Source organism: Ciconia boyciana, chromosome 13, assembly GCF_034638445.1.
Source record: "Ciconia boyciana chromosome 13, ASM3463844v1, whole genome shotgun sequence".
NCBI lineage: Eukaryota > Metazoa > Chordata > Aves > Ciconiiformes > Ciconiidae > Ciconia > Ciconia boyciana.
Window position 1 is genome coordinate 16,794,624 of NC_132946.1, and position 23,181 is coordinate 16,817,804.

The following is a 23,181-nucleotide window of genomic DNA, read 5'->3' on the forward strand; positions in this document are numbered from 1 at the left end:
TTGAGCCCCCCCAAGGTCACTCTCCTGGGGCTCCCACGGACCTCCTGGAGCATCGGGGTGCTGGGGGCACCCCAGGACCTTCTGATGTCTCTGGGTCACAGGGCTCCCTCTGGGGTGCTGACAGGGCTCCAGGACTTCCCCAGGACCACGGCGGTCCCCAGGACAGCGGGGGTCCCCAGGTCGGCGCTGGGGCTCCCGCAGGACCTGGGCACCCCGCAAGCCCCAGGCTTGTCCCCGAGCGCCCCAGGGCTCCCCCGCTCTGCGGGCAGCCGCGGCTCCCAGGGTCATCCGGGGGGGTCCCAGGGCTGCCCCGGCACCGGGCGCGCCGACGCCGGCCCCGGGCTCCCCCCGGGCTCCCCGGGGGCGGCGGTTCCGCCGGGGGCGGGGCGGGCCGGCGGAAGCGGCGGCGGCGGCGGCGGCGATGGCGCGGCGGGGCGGGCGGCGAGCGGCGGCGCCGGGGTAGCGCCGGGATCGCGCCGGGCGGCCATGGCGCGGGGAGCCGGCCCGCCGCTGCGGCTGCTGCTGCTCCTGCTGCAGCTCCTGGCGCTCCCCGCCGGCCGCGGCGACCGCACCGGCCCCGGTGAGTCCCGGCCGGGGCTGGGGGCGGGTTGGGGGCGCTCCGCGGGGCCCGGGCGGGGGCGGAGCGGCACGTCCGGCAGAGGAGCCGGGCTGGGGGGCATCGCTGCCCGCCGTGGGGCGGCGGGGGTCCCGGGGGCAGAGGCGGCGGAGGGAAACCAGCCGGGTTGCGTGAAAGCGAGCGGGGACTTGTCAGCCGCGCAGCCCCGGGAGCTGCGGTGCGTCCCGCAGCCCCTGCCAGGGGTGGCTTTGAGGTGGCTTCGTGATTTCCCGGGTGGTCTGGGGCCGCGGGGCTCCGCGAGCCGTCTCCGGTGGAGCAGCAGGAGGCCAGGCCCGCACCCAGAGGGGTTTCCGCTCTGCTTGCGGCAGCGGCGGCTGTTTTGCTTGGTTTTGCTTGGTTTTCAGGTTACTTTGCTTCCAGTGCTCCAAGGCAGCTGTGCAGGAGCGGGGTTTCAGCAGAGCGGGGGGCTGCTCCTCTTCGTGGGGGTCTGGGGTCCCTGGGGACCGTGCCTCCCCCTCCGGAGGGTCAGCCAGCGGGTGCGGTGGTGGAAAGGTTTGGGGAGGTGAGGTTGTTTGCCTACTTCACTCCGTCACAGAGGTAGGCTTGTGCCAGCGGTGGCTATCCGCTGTTGATGGTGGTTATCACTTCCTCATAGTCTGCAAAGCGTGGAGGCTGCTCCGGGGATCCGATGGGTGAGATGGCCTTTTGCCCCAGGCCCACCCTCCTCTGGCATCCTGCTAGCTGGGTTCCCAGCCCTGAGAGCTACCCTGTGCTAGCGCTGTGGTGGCTGGTTTGTCCCAGCACCGTCCCGCTGGCTGGGGGAATGCCTCTGTGGGGTTACGTCTGGGAGCCGGTGAAGATCAGCGCCTGCCCAGAGGAGCGAGGGTCCTCTTTCTGGAACATTTAAAGATGGATTTTTGACCCAGGCTAAAGGAACGGGGTTTCTGTTACATTATAAATGGCCAAACACCTTGCTCTAGAGCCATGTCTTGTCCAGAGTCAGACTTACCGCCGTCTGTATAGCTTTATGTAGCATCCGATTTGAAATGAGAACTTCATCCTTCTGATGGGAAGCCCTGAAACCAGCGGTCGAGGTATCATTTCCAAAACTACCATGAGATCATCTTTGGATAAGCTGTCACAGGTGGCTCTTTATTCTGAAATTCAAATAATGTGTTTCCTCTCTGTACCTGTGATTCTATCGCATTTTGTTTCCTGTCTTAAAAACACTTTTGTTTTTTGCATAATATGTTTGAAATCTGCTCATGTGAAATCTGTATGGGAGAGGATGGAAACAACATCCATTTGACAACTCCCTTGCTCGGTTTAAAGGCTGGCTTTACGTCATGGGACAGTCGAGTGGGACTTTCCAGGTGTTGCCGTGCTGGTGCAGAGCATACTGAATATACAGGGACAGACACGTACAGAGCGCAGCAAATACTAGAGTACACTCTCTGGATGCAAATGGGCTGCCGGAGCACACGCCTCGCCTGCGGTGACCTGTCTTTCTGGCTTTTCTCTGCCGATACTCACTTTATGTGCCTGTGGTATTTCCTTGTCAGCCCAGGCAGAGCATGGTCTGGGAGTCAGCTTACCCGCTCCCTGGGTGCAGCTCTTGGGTACCCAGCGAAGCCTGCGAGCCACCAGAAGCTCTTTGTGAGTGGTCTTTGTCCACGCTGGCGTTTTGTTGGTACAGCCACAGCTGCTGCTAACCTGTCGCAGGCAGCGCGCGGGCAGGGCAGGTCTGCCGGCTTGCCCTCAGCCTGTTACTGCTTGAGCTCGCTCCGTCTAATTGACCAGTCCTTAATAAATAGCACCACTGATTGCTTGAGTTTTTAATTTTGCAGCCTGCCTGCCCTCTCCTCCCCAAAACCCACACAAATCATGCTTCAGCTCCGTGAGGACGTGCAGCCTGGCAGCCAGTGGGGTTGGAGCAGCTTGCATCAAGGCAGGCGGGCTTATCCCCGCGCAGGTTGTCTGATGGGACCTGTTGCGTTGAGCAGGGCTGGGGCTGTCCCAGCTCTAATCATGCTTTGTGTCCCTGTCTACCCTCATCCTGTGCCCAAACATCTCCATGGCCTTTCAGAAATGAACATGCCGTGTGCATGCTGGGGGTGTAGACGCCACCGATTAAAGACTGTGCCCTTCTTTAGCTCCTGTGCATGAAATATGGCTGGGCTTGTAGGGGATTTGCAGCCAGCTCTCGCCTGTAATAGCCCACGCACTGCGCTGGCATTGCAGCGAGGGAGCGTTTGCTTGAAAAGCCCCTTTTGTGGTCTCTGCTCCTTGCTGGCCCGGAGAGCAGCATAACCCTGGCGTGGGGACCGCAGCTGGACAGCTCTGCCCGCGTGCTGTGGACTTCTCACTGTCCTGCCCGCGTCTCGCCCTTCCCCATGACCTTGCCTGGTCCCGTGCGTTAAGGTGCTGCAAGCGCTGCTCCCTTGGCTGGGCCCCGTGGGTGCGTGGCTGGGGCAGCCCCTACGGCGAGGTGAGGCGGCCACACTCTTCCTCCACAAGCAAATCCCCCGGTTGGCTCGCACAGCCGGTATTTCTTGCTTTCCTGTTGGATTTGCAGGGTGCCCGGAGGCTTTGGCTTGGTAATTTGCCAGGGAATTAAACCCATGATTACCGTTCCTGTCTCTTTGCAGCGCCGTGGGTGCAGGCCGGTGTGTGTCCTGCTTTGGGGCATGAATCGTAGTTCCTGCTAGGATTAGGTTCCTCTTGGCATGAAGTACATCATCCCAAGGCTCTGGTCCTGCCTGAGGACTGTTTTCCTCTTTCTTTGGCATCTTTCTTAAACTCAGTTGGGTCCTCTGTGTTTCCAGCATGACACTGTGCAGCGTTGGAGGAAGGCAAGTTAAACCGCGCTTGCTGCTTTATCCTCTTATAGAAATGAGGAATAGAAATGAGTCTGAAAGGTGCCACTGTTTTCCCCACTCCAGGGAATTCCAGAGTAGAAAAGGAGCATCTGGGAGGACTTGGCAGCAATGTGAAGACATAGTTTTCTACCCCCTTGCTGAGTGTTATGAACCTTGGTTTTGGGTGGGCGGCATGGCCTTGGCTCCACTGTCTCCATGCAGTTTTGTCCCCTTCTCAACTCTGGTGTGATGTTTCTTTTCCATCCCCAAGTTGCAGTCTGCCTGGTTTCTTGCTGGCAATAACGCTAATGTATAATTTTGCAGGTGAAATTATCAGCAGGCTGGGGGTGATCTGTAGGCATAGCTGGGCAGAGGGATGGATGGAGGATCTCGTTAGTCCTGATGGCACTTTGACTGAATACCTGTTGTCCTCTTGCATGACCTTTCAGCCTACCCTAGGGCTGTTCTCGCTATCCCAGCAGCCTTTCTTCCAGGCAGGAAAATCTTTAGACTTTGGAAGGTACATCTGAAAGCAGAGTTAGGTTTGCAGCACATGAATTTTCATCACGTTGCATGTCACAGGAAGGCAGCGCATTGCGCAGTATGTGTGTCCTGAGCTGGGTAAGACTGATAACATCAGCCCGTGCGCTCAGCAAAGACAGACAAGGGCACAGCTCTTGCCTGTTGGCACCATAGACTGCTGCTGGGGCCTGGAGCTCCCCTGCGCTACCTGCACCCATCTGCTCTGCACTGTTTGCCCCAGGAATTGCTGCTGCCTACTCCATCGCCTTTTCTTGTGCCATTGACTTTTCCTCCTGACCTTTCCCTCCTCCCCCTCAGTGTCTCCAGTGATCTGTCATCTTCAGAGCACATCTCACAGAGCATAGTTAAGGCATCTTTTAGTGCTTTCTGGCTCCGGGTGACGGTTTTGTAGCAGGGGTGTGGGCAGTTCTGGCTGGAGGAACAACGTGGATCACCACATATCTAGTGGGACTGGGATGAGAAATCAGGGACACAACGGGCTCCTCTCCAGCAATCTTAAAGCTCCTGTACTTCTGTGGGCAGGTGTAGCCCTGCAGCCTGCCCCTAGCAGCCACCCCAGCAACTGCTGTGCTCTCTCCCTTTCAGACTCCCTCTATGTCTCGGAGTACTTCTCTCAGAGCGCACAGAAGCTGTCCTTCTACAGCTGGTATGGGAACGCCAAGCTCTTCCACTTCCATGTGCCAGAAGACACTGTGCTGCTTCGCTGGCTCCTGCAAGCGTCCCGGGGGAAAGGACCCGAGTGCACCAACATGGAGATCACAGTGTATGTATGTGCCTGTGCCAGCGCTTGCCCACGTGGGCTTCCTGTCCTTCTCTTGTCCTTGTTGCTTATGGCTGTGGCTGGTTGTTTGTAGGAGGCTGGGCATCTGTTCCCCAGTTGCAGCAGCCATAGTTTCTTAATGTCCTAGCACTAAATCTGTGTTTAAACCTGTAGGAGCATCTTGTGTTCACGTTACCAGTGTATCTGGGGCTGCCTGTCGGACGTGATGTCTAAGACACACCTTAGAAACACTGGAGAGAGCTTCACAGTGAGGCTGGTGTTGCTGCTCACAAGCAAAGCTGTTCCCGGACCTTTCTGTGCCTGGCAGGATCCTGTGCATGATGCCAAAGGATGTGGCAGGAGTACAAGGGGCTTGAGAGGACCCAAACCAATTGGAGACAGACAAATTCCCCAGTACAGAGGAACTGAAGAGACTGGGGACGCTTCTTGTGAGGGATGCGGGCTGTGTGTGGAGCAGAGATAGGAGAGGAATGCTGAGTCCTGCAGACACAAGAGCATGAGAAGATTGCAAACTCAATGCCAGCGGAAGAAATGTAGCTTAAAGCAGTACTTGAGTTATTGGGGGATTTGAGGTCAAAAACTTGCAGGTGGGGCAAGACTTTGAGCTGTATCTTGGAAGGGTCCCAAGTTTCCTGGGCAGGTTGTGCCCTTAGAGACACGTGGGTGTCTGGCACCCGCTCCACGGAGGTCTCGGCAGCGACTGAAGTCTGCTGCTTGGCTTGCATTTCCCTGGTCTGTCCTGGACACAGACCCGTGCTCTCGGTTGCTCCAGAGCAGCCTGGAACAGATGATCTTCGTACTTTCTGCTTCCCAGAAAGGTTTCCAATAGTTTGGGGATGTGAGGGGTAAGGCAGCAGCTAAACAACACCCTAAGAAATGAAGACCGGCCCAGCTAAGCTCAAACAGATTAATAACACATCACCTGTCACGTTTGCTTGCTGGACCTGTTGCATTCATTATTCCATTGCAGTGCAGTCCAAAAGGAAGGGAATTAAATGCCAAATTGGCTGCCCAAATAAATATCTCGCGTATTACTTAGCTGCCTGCTTTTCTGCTACTTTGAACATTGGGCTGCTTATCTGGAAAGCAGAAGTGAAGTCGGTCACATGGACTTTCCTTGGTAAGCATCTTTTTAGTCTGTCTGCCCACCCTCCTAAAAGAGGAGCTAGGGAAGATGCAGATCTTAGCTAGAAAACGAAAGCTTTTTGTTGACTATTTAGCCTATATGGGGAATTTGCTGATGGTTATATAAAAGGAGTAGTCTTGCGGCTGGGGCTTAACCTTAGTAAGTGTTGTGGAAATTTGCTTTCAGGCTTGATGGAACCATGTAAATCCTTATCTTAATAAGCAGCCAAGTTAAACCAATCTCTAAATAAATCCCAGATAAGCTAATAGCAGCCAGTCCTCACCAGACGAAAACATGGTCCACTTGAAAATGTGAGGTTTTTCCAGCCTGCTCCCTCTCCAATCTCAGGCCAAGCTGGGTGTCCACTGACGAGTTTGTATCCCAGTTTATCTTGCCAGTGTCTTTATATCCCTCAATTTATTCGCATTCTGGTTTCTTTTGCAGGCACTTTCGCTACGGAGCCCCGCCTGTAATTAATCCACTGGGCACTCGTTTTCCTGCAAACGCAACCGTCCGTCCTTCCTATAACATAAGCATCACTCTGAGCAGTGCTGTGCAAAACACCACCTTTGTGAATGTCACCACCCCTGCTGCCGGAGACTGGTTCATCGCTGCCCATCTCCCTGAGGCTGCTGGCAGGATTGAAGTGAAGGTGAGGGTCCTGGTGAAGGTCTTGGCCGTCGTACTCTGCCCAGTGTGTCTCGCCACAGCTGACCTGTCTGCTCTCCCCTCCTGCAGGGTTTCTCCACTCCATGCCCCTACATGTTCCAAGCAGATATGTTTGTGCTCAGACTCACTGATATGCCTGTTCTGGAGCCTGGTGTTGCCATGCCACAAACCATCGTCTCGCCTGCTAAGCCACTGCATGTCAAGTGAGTGAGAGCAGCGGATGGAAAGACGTGGGGCCGTGGCGGGGTGGGATTTCCCCCGGGTGCTGCCTGGGGGAAGCCACTGTTGTTCCCACGTGGGGCTGGAGCTGGGGGGTCTCCGAGCCTGTTTGCCAAACTCCCTGTAGCAGTGGTAGGGTTTGCACGGGGAGCACACGAGCGCCTGTATCCAACTCTTCCCAGGTGGTCTTAGAGGTTCAGCTGCGGGAGTTTTAGTTCTTTGAGATGTTTCCCTTGGGAAGGATTTTCACAACACCAACCAGAGCAATCTAGTTCTCGCCACAAAGCCCCAGGGACCGCGGTGGGTCATGGCTGGCTTGTGGTGAGAGTACAAGCTCTGCAAACTGCTGGTCCCTCCTCCTGCAGGGTCTTCGTTCCCAAGCACGCCGCAGGGATGCGGTTTGAGCTGCGAAGTTGCGTTACAAGCGAGCAGAAAGTGTGCGCCATGAGGGTAGTGCTGGGTTCCATCACGCTGCCCCAGTCCTTCCAGAGGATAGTCACCTGCACGGGGAATGTAAACTGCAGCCTGGCCCTGGACTCGCCCCCCTGGGAGAAGTGGCTGCAGATCATGGTGGAGAGTCTCGGCGCTGCCAATGCCAGTGTGTCAGTCGAGGTGCTGGCTTCTTTCACAGGTGGGCTTCCACTCTTTCTAGCCCTGTGGGAAGGACCAGAGAGAACTTTGTGCCTACTGTGCCTCTCTTGGGCCTTTGGGTGGCTGGCTGTAGTGGCCTGCGTTCCCCAGCATGCTGGCTGCCTGAGCATAACCTTGGGGACTGAGACCTAGTTGTTGCTTTGGGGTCCCAAGTGAAGGCTCTAGTGTTCACCCAAGAGGGGTATCCTCCCTGGAGCTGCCTGTTTTGGAAATGCCTGAAAAGTTCAGGGTCTCTGAAGCAATGATAGTTTCCAAAGGCTGTTTGGGAAGCAGTGGCTGGCTTAAAATCTGGTGGGGAGAATACCTGTGGGTGTACGCACCAGACGGTAATGATATGTTGACTATCGATTGGCCATAAGCAGGCTACAGACAGGAAACCATCTCGCAGAGGTTTACTTGGGGTGATGTCTTGGGTTGTAGTGAGGGGATGTCACCATTTCAGGAAGTCACAAGGTCCTTGTGGCTGTGATAGGCACCTTTGCATCCTCTTATTACGTGGCCATAATCCCTGTCTGACTCTTGGAAGCTCACCAGCTAGGTACACTTTTAAAGTTTTCTTCTGCTGGGGGTTCTGCCATCCCCTCCTCAAAGCAGAGCCTCATCCCATGTGCTGGAGGGGCTGGCACTGGCGGCCGAGGTGTTAGAGGGGAGCACTAGAGTCTCTGGGAGCGATGGACAGGCTCCAGCAGTGGGACTCCAAGTGTCCCGTTCAGCTCCATCTGCCATGATGTGACGGCTTGTGCCTGTAGCTACAGTGGGTTAGCTTCTCTCTTCTGCTCAGCCTTGTCTGCTCACGTTTGGGGAACTCGTAAAGACTTTTATGCCGCCTGTGGTTATGGGACAGCTGAGTGCTGTGCTCTGCCACTGGCTAGAGGATACTCCCTGGGTACGTTGATGTGTTGTGATGCTGTGTGTTATCCCTTCTTCTGTTCCCCCTCCCCTTCCCTGCAGCTCCAGGGTGCTTCCACCCACTACGCCACTGTCCAGCTTCCATCATTGTCCCAACTTGTGGATGCTGATGCTAGAGTTGGTGAGAGTTGGTTGCTAGAGATGGTTGCTAGAGATGGTGCCTTTCAGGGGCTGTAGCAAATACTGCAGTGTATGAACCACCTGAAATACCCCCGGTTTGTGCTGTCACTTGGAGGTCTGGAGCTGCTAGGGCCCTGCCTGGATGAGGTGCTAGTCCTGGCTGTGCTGATTCCTCCCCTTTTTTGCTTTACAGCTTGCAGACCAGGAAGTACCAGTTCATTCCTTAACTTCAGCAGCCTAAACCAGAGCCAGACTGGTCCCAGACCAGGTAGCACAGGAGCAGCAGGGAGCTCCACTGTGTCTACCAGAGAGACTTCGCGCAATGCATCCGACCAGAGGAGCTTCTGTCTGCAGAACCAGCCCGTCGTTCGTGAGGACCTGGACGTGGTGTCTGTGCGCTACAGGCTCTTGAACAGTCCCAGCGTGCCTGTGAACTCCCTCTCCCCGACCCTCCTCCTCCTCAACCTGAACACTGGCATGGACAGCGGGGGTTCCCTCGTGGTCAGCCTCCTGCTTAACAAGGTGCGGGGGCTGACCGATGGGATTGCCTCCCCTTTGCGGGGCTTTGTCCCTGCTCCTGGGCGGGTTTGTCAGCAAACTCCAGGGGTTGTTGGTACCGGTGGGACTATTTATTTTTCTTTTTGTTGTCACAAAACACTCTGAGCCTGTTTTAGCTGCTTCCAGCATGTCCCACCTGCCAGCTCCAATTCAGATGCCACAGCTTGCTGGCATGTGGTGGCAGTGACGCAGAGGAGACAAAATGGAAAGCGGCTGCAATGCCATCTTCTCCACGGGAGCCTGGCGCCTTGCCACCAGGAGAGGAGACTGAGCGGGGAAACCCAGGGGTGTTCCCGCCTAAGTCGCTGATTCCCAGGCTTCTTCAGTGACACCCCAAAATCAGCCCCCTGAAATTCTATGAAAATCCCTGAAGGCTGGAGCAGGGCTCAGCCCTGATGTCCTCCTGCCTCTGACTTCTGCCACCCTGTGCTCGTGCTGAAGCAACGTGTGAGTGTCCCAGCTTTGGGGCGGTTCCCCCGTGCAGTCCCCCGGGAGGCTCTCTGGCCTTTCAGCCAGCAGGTAACATGGTGGCAGGGCAGGGTGAGGTGAACACGGGTTTGCCCAGAAAGAGCTGCTGAATTGATGGGTGACCTCGATCTGCAGGATTTATTGTCACCTGCTGCTCCCAAATTCTGTGGGCAGCGTGGGAGACGATTGTGCAGGGGGGTGGCATCGGGGCGCTCTGACGTGGGACACTGCTCTGTTTGCACAGACGTCCGTGAGCCTGGCCAATGCCACCGTGGTAGCGTGTGTGAGTGCTGCTTCACCGGTGCTGTCCCTCAATGCCACACAGAGCTGCAGCACAGGTATGAGAGCCGCTGGCACCTGCCCCCAGCTCAGCTACGCCATCTCAGGGCTTTGCTTTCCGACCCCATGAGCTGTAAACTGACTCAGGACTTTGTGGGGTGTCCCAGGGAAGCTGATTTTGGCACGAGCCCTCCTGAGGTCTTCGTGCTGGCATATGCCCAGGGGTGCCAGGGTGCAGATGCTAGTCTGGCACCAGGAGTTAGCCTCCACCAAAGGAAGGTCTGGTTACCAGCTGGGGCTCTTCCAGCCTCGTTGGCAGGAGGTTTGGGGATGGTCAAGGCATTGCTGGTGTGCAGAGAAGCTGAGCTCTGCACTGGAGGACTAGCCAAGCAAACAGGCTGTTCCAGGTGCCCTGTGCTGTCTAGGCAGGTAGTGAGAGCTGAGACGAAAGAAAAAACAAGGGTCTCGGGAGCAAGGGTCCTCTCCATCCCCCCCTAGTGCCTCCTGAGGATGGGAGCAAGGAGCCACAGGAGCATCTGATTCCTGTGCAACTGGTCTCAGCCTGGGATTGCCGCAGGCCCTTCTCCCCTAGTCCTGGCCCATCACAGCACCCTCTTTTCTTTAAGCTTTTTTCCAGGGCTACCCTCTGAGCGTGAGAACATCTTCTGCGGAAGCGATGCTGATTGTCCTGTACCCGCAGACGGATGACTGGTTCCTCTCCCTGCAGCTCATCTGCCCGAAGGGCCAGGGGTGAGTCTGGTGTGTCATCCCACCTTGGGGCCGGTTCAGAGCGCTCTGCCTCTGCCTCCCGCTTCCCTTGACTAGCGTGAGCAAAACCGAGCCCCTGTCCTCACTGCCGTGCCATGGGCTCATCTCACCTGGTAGGGGTAAAGCTGTGGCCGCAGAGGGGGAAGAAGGCGGGTGGCAGCGCCGACTTGCTCTCTTGCGAGCACCCCAGCAGCTTGTCTGGTGCTGAGCTGGCGTGTCTCATGCAGACTGCAGGTGGCAGAGCCTGTCTGGATGAGCTTCCCCTTCCCCAGGTGGATTTTGGGGTGATAAATTGGTAAAGGAAAATGCTGCTGTTACTCCTTCGAGGGGTCTCTGAAATGCAGGCAGTTGTGCCCGTGGTCCTGCGGTTTACCTTCCTGGTGGTCCCTTGCATAAGGGGCCGAGCGCGTGCTGTAAAACAGGGCTGGCGATGCTGGGCCTGGGTACCGGGGTCTGCTGTGGGGGTCTGGGGAGAGCTGACTCCCGCCTGCGCATCGGTTTGGCACACCGAGCGGAGAGGGAGCCGACTCTGCTCCGTGCTCTTGGGAGGGATGGAGCAGGTCCTGCAATAGAGGGGAGCCCGCACGCATGAGCCTGGCCTGACCCTGCGGAGCAGAGTGCTCCCCGGGCACGGGGCTGCCCTGAAGGACCAGGGTTCCAGCGCAACCTGCTCTCCTTGCAGTGAATGTAACGCCGCAGAAGCCAAAGTGACTGTCTTCGCATACCTCACCCCCTGCTTCAATGACTGTGGGCCGTACGGACAGTGCAGCCTCCTGAGAAGACACGGCTACCTCTATGCTGGCTGCAGCTGCAAGGCTGGTGAGTGCATTGTCCTAGGGAGCTTTGCCATCCTCCCCAAGGGGAGGCCACACTTTTCGGAGGTGGTATTTGGGTAAGGGAGCCTGGGGTCTGCCGTGGCTGAGGTCTCGGCACCTGCCCAGGGAGCCCTCGGCACCCACGGTGGCCTCTTTGGGAGCACCCTGGCTTGCCGCGGGGTGCTGTGTTCTGGGAAGTACAGAGCACTGTCCTCAGTGGTCATTTCGCCTCCAAGGGAGACTCCCAGGGTGTGCAGAGGGGCCTCTGAGCATCCCCGAAGAGATGAGGGTGCCGGCAGGGCTGCCTGAAAGCCCATCAGAGCCTGTGCCTTTCAGGGCAGTTTGTTGCATAGAGTCCTGACAGGGGATGCGATGAGGCCGGGCTGCGGTCCCTGTCTGTGCTCTGTTTCCTGCCGAGAGCCAGCACGCAGGCCAGCCTTGGACTCGGAGGTGCCCCTGGAGGAGGAACATCTGTGTCAGCTGCTCATTATCCTAATGGGATGGGAAGACTGGGCGGTAGTCAGTGGTGTAGGGAAGATGATAGCCCTGCTGCGCTTGGGTGGGTACGTGTACCTGCTCTCAGCAGAGGACGAGGAGAATGTGGTTCACTGCTGCTTTGGGCCTGAGCCAGGGCGTCCCTGCTGTCTGCTGCAGTGCTGACGCTGGGCGAGGAGCGAGATGGAGAGCAGCATCCTGATTTCCCGGGGGGGTGCCAGGTTCTGGGAAGCACAGAGCACCCCAGGGGAACTGGGGAATCAGGCCGAGGACAGCTTTCTGCTGAATCACTTGGAGCAAAATGCCCCATCTGCATATTTGTGACCCAGAAATAAACTGGAGAGAGCAGCCTCCCTGGGCTCTGCCTGGCAGGGAGCGGGCAGAAGGGGCAGAGCTGCTGGCTTGGTTTCTAGTGGCACTGTAATGGGATGGATGCTGCTTTTGACTCTGCTTGTTGACTGTGGAGTGCCTGCACGGACCCAGGCTGCCCTGTGACTGACCTCCTTTCCCCAAAAGAAGGGCATGGGCATGCTAATCTTGAATTAAAATAATTTAAAAAAAAAAAAAGGGCAGGTTTGTGTTTGTAGAAGGCTGTCTCAGCTCAGTCTTTGGTATCCCATCAGCAGAGAACTGGCCCCCGTGTCAAGCCTAGAGCATGCACTGTCCTCTAGGCAGTTTTCACTCCCACCTGCCCTGCGCAGCCCTGGATGTCACCCTGGGCTGAGGCAGCGGGTTTGGTCACCCTGGGGAAGAGGAGCTGGAGGGGGATTGAATCACACCTTCCGCTGCCCACGGGGGTTACAGGGACCCTGGAGCTGGGCTCTGCTGGGGGAGCACAGGAAAGGGGCAAGGAGCCACAGACACAGGCTGCAGCGAGGAGACTTCCAGCTAAACTGAAGACGACAAATTTCCCCTCGTCAGAGTTGTTGGGCTTTGCACAGTATCCAGGTCTCCATCCTTGGAGATCTGCAAGGCCCAGAGCAACCTGAGCAGGCTTTGCAGTCTGCCCTGCTGTGACAGGAGGTAGGACAGGAGCCCGAAGGCTTCCTCCATGTTGTGGATCATTCTCCACCCTGGTTCCTGGGATCTGTAGGGATCTTGCACCCAGCTTACACCATCTGAAGCATCTGAGCCTCAAACGCTTAATGTATCACCCACAAGTAGCATGTGTGTTGAGTTACTGTAGGGATGAAAAGTATCAGCCTGGACACACCCATACCGTACATAGAATGGCCCCTGCTACGTGGAACAACCTGGGGGATGTCCTCAGAGCGGACACAGGGCTCTACTGGAGTTCCCCAGGACTTTCCACGGCAGAGCATGTGATGAGTAATGGGACCATCCTGAGAACAGGAGTGCGAGTGGCTGATGGAGCAAGGGAGAGGAGGCCAGGAGGTAGTCCTGGGGTGCGATTGCTTCTTCTGAGGAGTCCCAGGCTCCTGCTGGGTGCTGCGGGAGGACAAGGCAGGGCATGCAAGATCCACACGAGCCTCTCTGCTCTGCAGGTTGGGGCGGGTGGAGCTGCACGGATGATACCAAGGCCCAGTCTGTCGGTGCGCAGAACCTGGCCACCCTCCTGCTCACCCTGAGCAACCTCATGTTCCTGCCGGCCATAGCAGTTGCTGTTTATCGCTACTACCTGGTGGAGGCCTCCGTCTACACCTACACCATGTTCTTCTCCACGGTAGGGATTGCCTTTTGTCGGGTGCCCTGCCAGCTCCCCCTGAGCATCAGGGATGCTGCATCGGACTGAAGTCCTTGGTGGAGCAGTCCATCCTGGAGCTCCGCAAGATGCTTCTAGGATCATTGGACAATCCCCTCCATGGACATGTTCTGCCTCTTCAGAGCTTGGCAGGAGTGTTATTTTCACTGGGCTCTTCCACCCACACTGCGGGTGCTCGTATTTGGGGGTGGGACCCCAGGGAGCTGAGATGGGGTTGGAGCATTGCGCACTTGAAGGGTGCTGTCCTAGGAGCTCTCGGCTGCTGCTGGGAGGGTGCAGGTTGATGGCTGCTCTCATCTGCTTTCCATAATGCCACGGTGGTTTGGTGGAGCTTCCTGGAGGCTCCAGGAGGGATTGTGGCTACCACAGGCTGAGCCTTCTCCTGCCTCTGCTTCCCAGAAAACCGCGTGCTGCTGCTGGACTCATGCTAGCCTTTGCTTTTGTCCCCGGCTCTAGTTCTACCACGCGTGTGACCAGCCAGGCGTTGCAGTGATGTGCATCATGGACTACGACACACTACAGTACTGTGACTTTTTGGGCTCTGTGGTGTCCATCTGGGTGACGATCCTGTGCATGTCCCGGGTGAAGAAGATCCTGAAATACGTGAGTGTGGGGTAACCCCACGCGGCAGGGCCAGACCTGAGCCAGCCAAGCTGTGGGTGGCCATGCTGAGCCGTCTCACGGCTGTACTTCAACGATACAGCCCAGCCTGGTGACAAAGCCTGTTTGTTACCCAGTGCCACCCTGATTCTTAAACCAGCGGGTTGCTTTGTCCCAGGAGTTTGGATCGTGAACCTGTGTGCTTGTAGGGATGAGGCCTGAAGGGACTGATATTTGTGGGAAAGGTTTGTGGGTCTTCTGGTTTCTCCTTCTCAAGTTGCTGCTCCTGGGTCTGGCGTGCATGCAGGGCTGGGTGGCCAGGAGGTGAGGTTCTCCCTGCCTCTGGCATGGCTGTGCTCTGGCAGCAGGCGAGCTGCTGACGATGGTGGTGGTGTCTCATTCCCAGGTCCTTTTCGTCTTAGGGACCCTGGTAATTGCCATGTCCCTGCAGCTGGACCGCAGAGGGGTGTGGAACATGATGGGTCCCTGCCTCTTTGCCCTCATCATCATGATTGCAGCGTGGGTAAGTACAGGCAGCCAGGCAGGACCTGCTGCCCTTAGCTCCCCTCTGGAGAACGATGGTGGCAGAGCAGAGCCCAGGCTCCAGCCCGTCCACACGGAGGGCTTGATCTCCTTGAAACGCCCAGGTGGAGGGAGGGCAGGGCAAGGGATTTGCCTTCCACCCGTCCAGTAGCTGAGAAATCCCCCGGTTACGGGTCTCGGCACAGTCCAGCTGCTGCAGCTCCGGCTGAGCGCATGCCTGCGGCTGGAGTCTCGTCCCAGAACAGTCGGCTCTTGCCCGTGCCCTTGGCAGGAGCTATGGCATCTGTACTGGGCTTTGGTGCCACAGCTGGACAGGGACTCTTGCACACAAGAGATGGGCCCAAGAAGCGGGGAGGCTGAATTTCTCGGGGGCAGCAGGCACACCCTCTTGCTGTGAGGTTGGCAGATGCTCCTGGGTCAGGCAGCACTGCCTGTTTCCCCCTGCCCAAGCTTCTGGTTGTCTGCTTAACCCCTCTGTGCTCTCGCACCTCCAGGTTTACCACGGAGTGAAGCGCAGACACTGCTACCCCTCCTCGTGGAAGCGTTGGGTTTTCTACCTCCTCCCAGGGATCACCTTGGCTTTCATCGCCATCTCAGTATATGCATTCATGGAAACCAATGAGAACTATTACTACACCCACAGCATCTGGCACGTGCTGGTGGCTTGCAGCGTTGCTTTCCTGCTTCCTCCTCGGGACAAGCATAAGAAGCCGTGGGCCTGGTCACAGAAGCTCACTTGTCGCTATCAGATCTGCCAGAACGACCGTGAGGAGCTCTATGCTGTGACCTGAAACTGCTTGGCTCCCGGTGGCAGAGGTGGAGGCTGGCGAGGTTGCTCTTCACCTGAGCTGTCCCTCTCTCGCACATCAGCAATCCTCTTGCGTGCTCATTCACTGCCCGGGAGAGCGCAGTATGGACCAGGTTTAAAGATGAAGACGGTGGGCTTTTCTTGTGAAAGCAAGTTTGAGGCCACCTCTGCTTTTCTGCTGGGATGAGGCAGGCTCTTCATGGTTCTAGATCAAGGAATAGCCTGTCCCCCACCTGCCCGTGGCCCTGGGGGAAATCACCAACCCTTCCTCCCCTCCTGCTGCATCCATGAGGCTTGGGCTTAGCCCACGCTGAGCTGGAGCCAGGGCTTTGGCTGCTGGGCTCTTCCCTGCACACGCTGTCCTAGCAGAGGGCTGTGGGACAGGGATTTCCCCTGCCATCCTGCAGTCAGCATTTGAACCCACGAGAAGAACGGGTTTCTTCTGATCTGGGGGGCAAATGCTGCTGCATGCCCTTGGTGCTGATGGGGAGGGAGGGAGCTGATCTCATGTGCTGGGCCCTTAGCCGCGATCCCCATGGGGGTCTGGAGCCTCTCTCCCCATGAAACGGGCGGTGCTGCTCTTACCTAGTCCTGATTCGGGGTGGGGGTGGGGCAAGAATGAGGCCAGGACTTGGGCCCATCCATTCGCAGGAATGTGAAAAAACCCCACGTGGGGACGTGCAAGAGGCATCAGCAGCATCTCGCCCACAGCTGTGAAACCCACGGCAGTGCACGGTTTAGTCTAAGTTTAACTTTAGCCCTCTTAGCTCATCTGGAAGGAGCCAGGCTGCTGCACTGTCCCCTTCCCCTCTCCATGTTCAGGTATTCACTGTCTTCCTCCCTTTTGTGGGTTCGGCTCTTTCTGGGCAGCGTAGGTGGTCCAGGATGGCGTCCGAGCTGCGCACCCGCTGCCCCTCCAGCCTGCTGTGCCTCGGCGGCTGGATGTGCTGCAGAGTCGCGGCCGATCTGGGGCCGCCGGCAGCATCCCGCCCCAGCCGGGAGCATCGCCACGGGCTCCCCAGATGGCTACGGTCTCCTTCACAGCCTCTGTCTCACCGCAGCGTCCCTCTCACCTTAGCCTTACTACAGGGCACGCAGGCATTGGAAAGCGAGGGCAGAAACTTGGCCACCAGGCAAGTTGTCTTTGCCCGTCCCTATTCTATCGATAAGGGCTCAAGTACATTGCTCCTTACTGGTTTGTTCCAGCTGTGGTCAGTCTGGTGTGTGCTGCTGAGAGCCTGTCCACGGAGCCCCTCAGGTGGCTTTGGGGAGGAAAAAGCTCTTGATGAAGGATTTCCCTCCTAGTTTATAGGAAACAGGGTTATTTCTTTGCTTTGAGAAGCGCCCAGCCTTCTGCTCAGCTCTGCACTTTATCCCTCTCCCTCCCCTTCCTCCGCAAACTCCAACTTTTTAAGCAGACGCAGGACGAGCGAAGGGCGCTTGCCTGCACCCAGCGACGTCCCCCCCCCGTGCCCCCTGTCCCCTGCCTTTCCTGCCATCCATGAACCGGCGAGAGCCGGGGATGGGGGGGCCCTCGGGGCTTCCTCGAACTTTTACCACTTTTAGGCACTTTCCCCCCTCGGTTTGCACAGCGGCGTTGCACAGCGGCAGGCGACGGCCGCTCCTTCACAGCCATGCCATCTGCGCCAGGCTGCCGGTTACCAGAGAAAGCAATAATTCCTCCTGGGGCCTTCTCCTTCAGGGGCTTCCGTGCTGCGAAGCAGGAGAAGCTCGGGGGCGAGAAATCCCGCTAACGTGATTGTTTATTTTGTGTTTCAGCGTTGAAATTCTGCTTTCGGGCCCCCCGACCGTTGGCCCCGGCACGAGGTCGTGTGAGGTGCCTGGGGGAGGGGGGCGTTAATTATTTTGGGTAAAATCTGAGCGAATTCCTCTGTCTGGGGAAAAAAAAGGTGTTTTTTTTCTTTGCTTTTAATACCTGTGATTATTTTATACGGTGATTTTAAAGCTTACAGTTTTATAATTTAATAAAGGTAATGGTATTTGAGGGCGAATTCGTGCTGGCTGCGGTTCGCAGCGCCGGGGCGGGGGCTGCGGGCGAAACGCGGGCGCGGGGCGGCCCCTGCCGGCCGCCGTCGTCGCCGCTGCGGCCCGTCCGCGCCGGCCAATGAGAAGCGGGTCCGGGCCCCGCTTCCGGCCGCGGTGGCCGCTGGGAGCGGAAGCGGACGCGGGCGGCGGTGGTGGCGGCGGCGGCGGCGGCGGCGGGAGGGCGATGCCGCTGCACCGGTGCGCGCCGCGGCTGTGGCCCGCCCTGCGGCTGCGGGAGGGCATCTGCGCGCGGCTGCCGGAGCACTACCTGGCGGCGCTGCGGGACGACACGCCGCCCACGCCCGTGCACTGGCGGCCGCTGGGCGTGCGCTACCGGCGGAACCCGCGCACCGGGGAGCGGGAGCGTGTGCAGGACGTGCCGGTGCCGGTGTACCTGCCGCCCGCCGCCCACGAGGGGCTCTGGGGCGGGGAGGGCTGGATCCGCGGCTTCCGCTATGCGCGCAACGACAAGGTGAGCGCCTCGGCCTTTCCTTGCCCCGGGCCGCGGCGCCCTGCGGGGGAGCCCCGGGCGACCGGGGCCTGCTGGCAGCGGCCTCCGGCTTCCCCCTGCGGCACGGGGCCGTGGCGCGGGCGGCCCGCCCGGCCCCTGGTGCAGCCTCAGCCCGCTTCGGCGGGCAGCAGCGTCCCCCGGGGAAGGCCCTGACCACCGGTCTCTGCCCAGCTCTCCACCAGGCTGCCCAAGACGTGGAAGCCGCAGCTCTTCGACCGGCAGTTCTACAGCGAGATCCTCGACGCCACGCTGACCATCACCGTCACCATGCGGACGCTGGACCTCATCGACGAGGCCTACGGCTTTGACTTCTACATCCTCAAGGTGAGGCCCTGCGCCCGCGGGGCTGGCGGCACTCGCTGTGCAGCAGCCTCGGCGAGGCAGGCCTGCGCCCACGCTGCGCTGGCTCAGGGGCTCGCGGGCATTGGCTGCTGTTAATGTGTTAGTGCAGGTCTAAAGCTTCCCGCCTTTAATACCCCCTCGCTGGGGCCCTTGGCGTTAAAGATCAGAACCGTGATCCAATTAGCTCCAGAACAAATCCAAGGAATCTTTCCCCTTTCATGCTGTGCGTTCTGAGAGCCTCTACAGCGTGCGGATAAACTGCCGGTGTTGCCTACGTGCTGACAGACTTGCGTGTTCTCTAGCAGCCGGTGTCTTGGTGACATCAGACTTTACATCAGGCTTAACATCAGATTTTATTTCTCCAGACGCCAAAAGCCGATATGTGCTCAAAGCTCGGGATGGATTTGAAGCGAACGATGCTGCTGCGACTTGCACGGCGGGATCCTAAACTGCATCCCAATGATCCAGCCAGAAGAGAGGCGATCTATAATAAGTACCAGGTGGGTGCCTGACCTGCAGTTCCTGTCCTGGTGTCTGCAGCGATGTTTGCTGGTTGTCCAGACTGATAGTGCCCTAATCACCCTGTCACAGCGCAAACCAGCGTTAATGCTTCTGCATTTAGGGTTAAGGGTATGGGCAGAGAAGATCTAAACATCGTTTGTCAGGTTTTTCTTGTCTCTCTGTGGGCTGCTAATTTTTGTACTGATCACTTAGGAAGACAAAAGCCTGTATTTTTGCTGTGCTCGAGGTCAGTGAGGGTCTGTAATAAGCACTGGTAGGAGCTGGCACTGCCGACAGCAGCGAGAATTTGTACTGACGCTGCAGCGAGGAGCCCAGACTGCCTGTGTGCAGTATGGTTTTGTGCAGCTGGTGATGGTTGCCAGCATAGAAACACCACCAGTATCCATAGACCATGGAGTTGGGCTGAGAAACAGCCCCAGAACTACACAAAGGAGAGGCACAGCAGCGGACACGACTTGATCAGAGGAAGCAGGACCCTCGCAAAGGGAAAAGGAGAGAAGGGAAGTGTACTTTGGTTGCCAGAAATGAGAGAATAGCGTTTTCAGATTTGTCCGTAGTAACGTTCCTACCGGATGGCATGTTTGTGTGAGTTGGGCATAGAGAGGATTTGTGTCTTAGTCACCTGGAAAGACTGTACCACCTGCTCCTTTTATCACAGGAATTTGTGATCCCAGAAGAGGAAGCTGAATGGGTTGGCTTGAGTTTAGAAGAAGCAATAGAAAAACAGAGGCTCCTAGAAAAAAAGGTGAGTTCCTGAGGCAATACATAGCACCAAGGTTTCTTAGCTGTATCAGGCTGCACATCCAGCTGATCTGAGCACTCCTGAGTGGTAGAAGTGGTGCTCCGAAACTCCTGAGCAGCCACGTGAGCCCAGTTAAATTTGCGTGCCCAAAACATGGGGCTGAGTTAAAGTACATTGTAAAACCAGATCCCCCAATGAAGGAAGAGATATTTAGGGGGATGGCTCATAACTCCTGCCCTGTTGCGTGAACATCTTTGCCTTTCGTTGCCTTCTGCTGTACTTCTTGTGCTTCGGGACCCGTGAATACAAGCTCAGGGCTTGCTCAGTTTGTGACCCTCTGTCGCTGCAGCTTGCTTGTTAGAAGCAGTGTGCAGAGGAGGGTGCACCAGAGAGCTGCTGGGGCAAAAGGGCTTCCTGGGGTGGTGGGGTCCCTTGGCGACGTTTCCCCCAGACCTGTTGGCTCCTGCTGCGCCTGCAGCAGGGATGGAAAGGTCAGGAGCACTGACTGCATGAGGCGGTGCTGGGCCCTGAACCCTGTGGGGTCCAGCTTCTTCAAGGAGTATGTTCACCCAACATGCCTCAGTACAGCTCTGATTTAGGGCAAGGTGAGGAGGGAGGCAAGCATTTTCAGAAGAACAGGGATCCCTGGGAGCTACTGATGATTCTCAAATGCAGGCAGAACTGGGAAAGCTGGTGAATGTCCCATACAGGTGCCTGTCGTCTTTGAGGCAAGGTTACAGAGCTGAGCAGCAGCTGTGTCTGGAGGAGCAGCGTAGCAGGTTGTCTTCTTCAGCCCCTGAAAAAGACCTGGCCCATCTTTAAACGGTTTTAACTGTTAACACTCCTGCAGCACTGGCTCCCTGGGCTCTGCGTTAGACTTCACCCCTCGGTGCTGCTCAGGTTCACTCCTTTTAAGTGGTTTATCCTCTGCTTTGTTTCAGGACCCTGTCCCACTCTTTAAGGTGTATGCTGAAGAGCTCGTCAACCAACTGCAAGAACAGGCAGTGCAGAAGCAGTAGAAGGAAAGAAACCTTTGGAGCAAAACCCCTGCTGCAGATCAAGCTGTGGGGTTCAGTGAGTCTTCCATCTGAACCACGTTGTGTGGAAGGGGCCACGTGAAGAGTGTGCCCAGGAGCATGTTGCAGTTATTGAAATCTAATGACAGCCTAAATTCAGTGAGGAACCGTTCCTGTGGGCTGAGGAAAGAATTTCTGTCCTGTAGCCTCTGAAAGCGTTCTTGTGAGACTGTCTTAATGCGGTTCTTCTGCCTGTACAAGTAGTTGGCTGCTGTTGAGAGCTTGATCATGGTATAAAATGAAATATGCGTTTTGGGAATATCAGTAGACTTCTCTGATACTCAGTGCTCATTAGTGTATTATAGCAGGGGCTGTGAGACATGGTGGTGTAACTTACATCAGTCCCCAGCCTTCTGCAGCAGAGACGATTGTGCCCCAAAAGCTTGTCCCCAAACCCCTGCCTCAAGTAGTGCCTGCCAGCAGATGGGTCTGAGCTCCCCGGCCGCAGTCGCTGGCCATACTGCTTGCTCTAACCCCTTGGGTTCCAGTGCTGTTTCTGTTTGAAGTTAGTGATTTTTACATATTTTATTTTGTAAAAATGTAGTTGAAGTGAGTGTTCAAGCCTTTGCTCCCGTCTGGCAACAAAGGACTGAAAAGCATTTACCAGAATTACATGCCAGCGAACAGTGCTGTGTACCACTGGTGTCGTCTGTAAGCTTCATGGTCCTGCAGTGGGTTTCTGGCTGGAGAAAAAGCAGCCTCTCCTCCCTTTCCCTTCAGCTCTGAGGTGAGGGACAAGCACAGAGCTTGCAGGATGGACCTCGTGTGAGCGTATCTCTGGATCGTCGCTCCAGGAAGAGGCTTTGCCTTAACCCCGCCTTGGGATGAGACATGCTCCCCCTCTCTAGCACATAAGGACAAGTGTACAGTCTTGGTTTCTGAGCCACAGGACCCATGATAAGAGAGAAACTGGGCTTGTAGAGTAGTGTGTGGCTGGTCCCCTCTGTTCTGGAATGGAGTAGGACCACAGGGGAGCAGAAATTCCCAGGGCCTTAAGGTCTGCCTTAAAGATTTGAGGGAGAGGTGCTGCAGAGGTGGTTGCTGGGTAGGCACAGAGCCTCTGCAGGGCTGTGCTAGGTGGCTGGGGATGAGGGAGCTGGTTGAGGTGAACATAGACCTAAATGGTGGCGTTTCAGGAAGACCAGACTTCTCTGCTGCTTTTTGGGCCAGGGAATGGGTTGGAGCCCTCACAAGGGATATTTGAGCCCCCAGGTGAGTGTGGCACAGCTGTGCAGCTCGGGGATGGTTGGTCAGGGGCTGCCAGACTGGGGCTGTGCTGTCTCTGCAGTGGGGCAGGAAGCTCAGCACTGCAGGGGCAGGTTGAGTGGCAAAAGCTGGGATGTTTCCAGCCTGCCTGTATGTCTCAGCTCCGGCAAGTCCAGGTTCTCAAGAGCAAACTGGCACAGAAGGTCACATTTGCCTAATTAATGATTTTGTAGCTAGGCCAGCACAATGACATTTGCTTATCTTCTCCCTCTTCTGCAACTGAGCTGAGTGAGAAGCTGCTGCCCAGCTCCTCAGGGACCCTGACACTCTGCCCTCGTTAGAGATAATTAGCTGGGACAAGCTCCTTGTTTGACAGCTCTGCTCATCATTAGGGCTAGCACAGCTCATGCATTTTAATGCAGCTCTGAGCAAAGCTCCAGACTGTGGCTCTGTCCCGGCCCCCCTCCGTAGCTTTACTGGAACATGCCGGTGCGGGTCCGGCCCCTCGGGCCCGGTGCAGCTACGGCAGAGTGTGGCTGGCGCCTGCCCGGATCCTGCTCTCGGCCCTGTGCGGGTCCTGGAGGGCCTCACAGCTCCTCAGCGGGGAGGGGGCTGTTTGGGATGGCTGCGCAGGCAATTATCAGCTCCTGCTCTGTACTGGGGCTAGTAGGTTTTAGTTATGTAAAATTATCTTCCAGTCGTGAGGTGCCTTGTCTGTCGGGGGAGGGCTTTGGCTGTGTGTCCTCCCCAGCTGCACTGCTGGTATTGCCTGTCCTTGAAGTTGACTGTTCTTCAGCGCTGCTCATCGCGCGTGCCTGGTCTGCAGGATCTGCTGCCTTGGGAGGGTTTGGTGGGTGCCAAGGGGTAGCGGGAGCTTTTGTCCGGACCTGGGGGAGAGCTCCTGTCCCTCTGGGGGCGGGGGTGCTAATGGGGGCACTGCAGGCGTGCAATAGGAGCTGCAGGAGCTTCTCCACGGGGAAGCTATTGGGGATGTGGTTAATCCTGACTTCTGAATTGGAGCCCTCCGTTCTCTCATCCTGCCTTCGCTGTGAAACCCTCCCCTTGCTCCTTTCCCTACATCCATGTTGGATGTGGCTGGGAGCTTACTGTTGTGGAAATACTCTCCTGACTTGAGGAAAGCTGGAAACTCTGCTTGCGGACCTGAGATGCTGCAGCTTCAGAGAAAGCAAAGTCCATGTTTGCACAGCTGCAAGCATGCAGGGCTG

At 57.1% G+C, this 23,181-nt stretch overlaps 2 protein-coding genes across 5 annotated transcripts; both read left to right on the forward strand.

Annotated features, from left to right (window-relative positions):
* Positions 1-421: 421 nt before the first annotated feature.
* PGAP6 (post-GPI attachment to proteins 6) lies at positions 422-17,515 on the forward strand. 4 transcript variants are annotated; one of them, XM_072878150.1, is made up of 13 exons: positions 422-580; positions 4,564-4,741; positions 6,330-6,537; positions 6,624-6,757; positions 7,139-7,404; positions 8,647-8,975; positions 9,724-9,817; positions 10,385-10,508; positions 11,209-11,345; positions 13,342-13,520; positions 14,016-14,162; positions 14,566-14,682; positions 15,197-17,515. In XM_072878150.1, the coding sequence occupies exons 1-13, from the start codon at positions 487-489 to the stop codon at positions 15,491-15,493; spliced, it is 2,304 nt and encodes a 767-aa protein (XP_072734251.1). In that variant the 5' UTR covers positions 422-486; the 3' UTR covers positions 15,494-17,515. The 4 variants fall into 4 exon arrangements, with proteins under 4 accessions (XP_072734251.1, XP_072734255.1, XP_072734254.1 ...); XM_072878153.1 differs by lacking the exon at positions 422-580 and adding an exon at positions 4,913-5,879 and having other exon boundaries at positions 4,610-4,741; XM_072878154.1 differs by lacking the exon at positions 15,197-17,515 and having other exon boundaries at positions 14,582-14,682.
* Positions 17,516-17,671: 156 nt separating this feature from the next.
* Positions 17,672-21,008, forward strand: MRPL28 (mitochondrial ribosomal protein L28). The gene is made up of 5 exons (XM_072878417.1): positions 17,672-18,028; positions 18,239-18,391; positions 18,775-18,909; positions 19,590-19,676; positions 20,615-21,008. The coding sequence occupies exons 1-5, from the start codon at positions 17,741-17,743 to the stop codon at positions 20,690-20,692; spliced, it is 741 nt and encodes a 246-aa protein (XP_072734518.1). The 5' UTR covers positions 17,672-17,740; the 3' UTR covers positions 20,693-21,008.
* Positions 21,009-23,181: the final 2,173 nt, after the last annotated feature.

Coding starts and splice junctions, on each gene's coding strand:
- PGAP6 (XM_072878150.1), top strand. CDS start 487: ATGGCGCGGGGAGCCGGCCCGCCGCTGCGGCTGCTGCTGCTCCTGCTG. Junction 6,758..7,138: donor GCTAAGCCACTGCATGTCAA/GTGAGTGAGAGC, acceptor CTCCTCCTGCAG/GGTCTTCGTTCCCAAGCACG. Junction 14,683..15,196: donor TCATCATGATTGCAGCGTGG/GTAAGTACAGGC, acceptor TCGCACCTCCAG/GTTTACCACGGAGTGAAGCG.
- MRPL28 (XM_072878417.1), top strand. CDS start 17,741: ATGCCGCTGCACCGGTGCGCGCCGCGGCTGTGGCCCGCCCTGCGGCTG. Junction 18,029..18,238: donor GCTATGCGCGCAACGACAAG/GTGAGCGCCTCG, acceptor GTCTCTGCCCAG/CTCTCCACCAGGCTGCCCAA. Junction 18,392..18,774: donor TTGACTTCTACATCCTCAAG/GTGAGGCCCTGC, acceptor TTATTTCTCCAG/ACGCCAAAAGCCGATATGTG.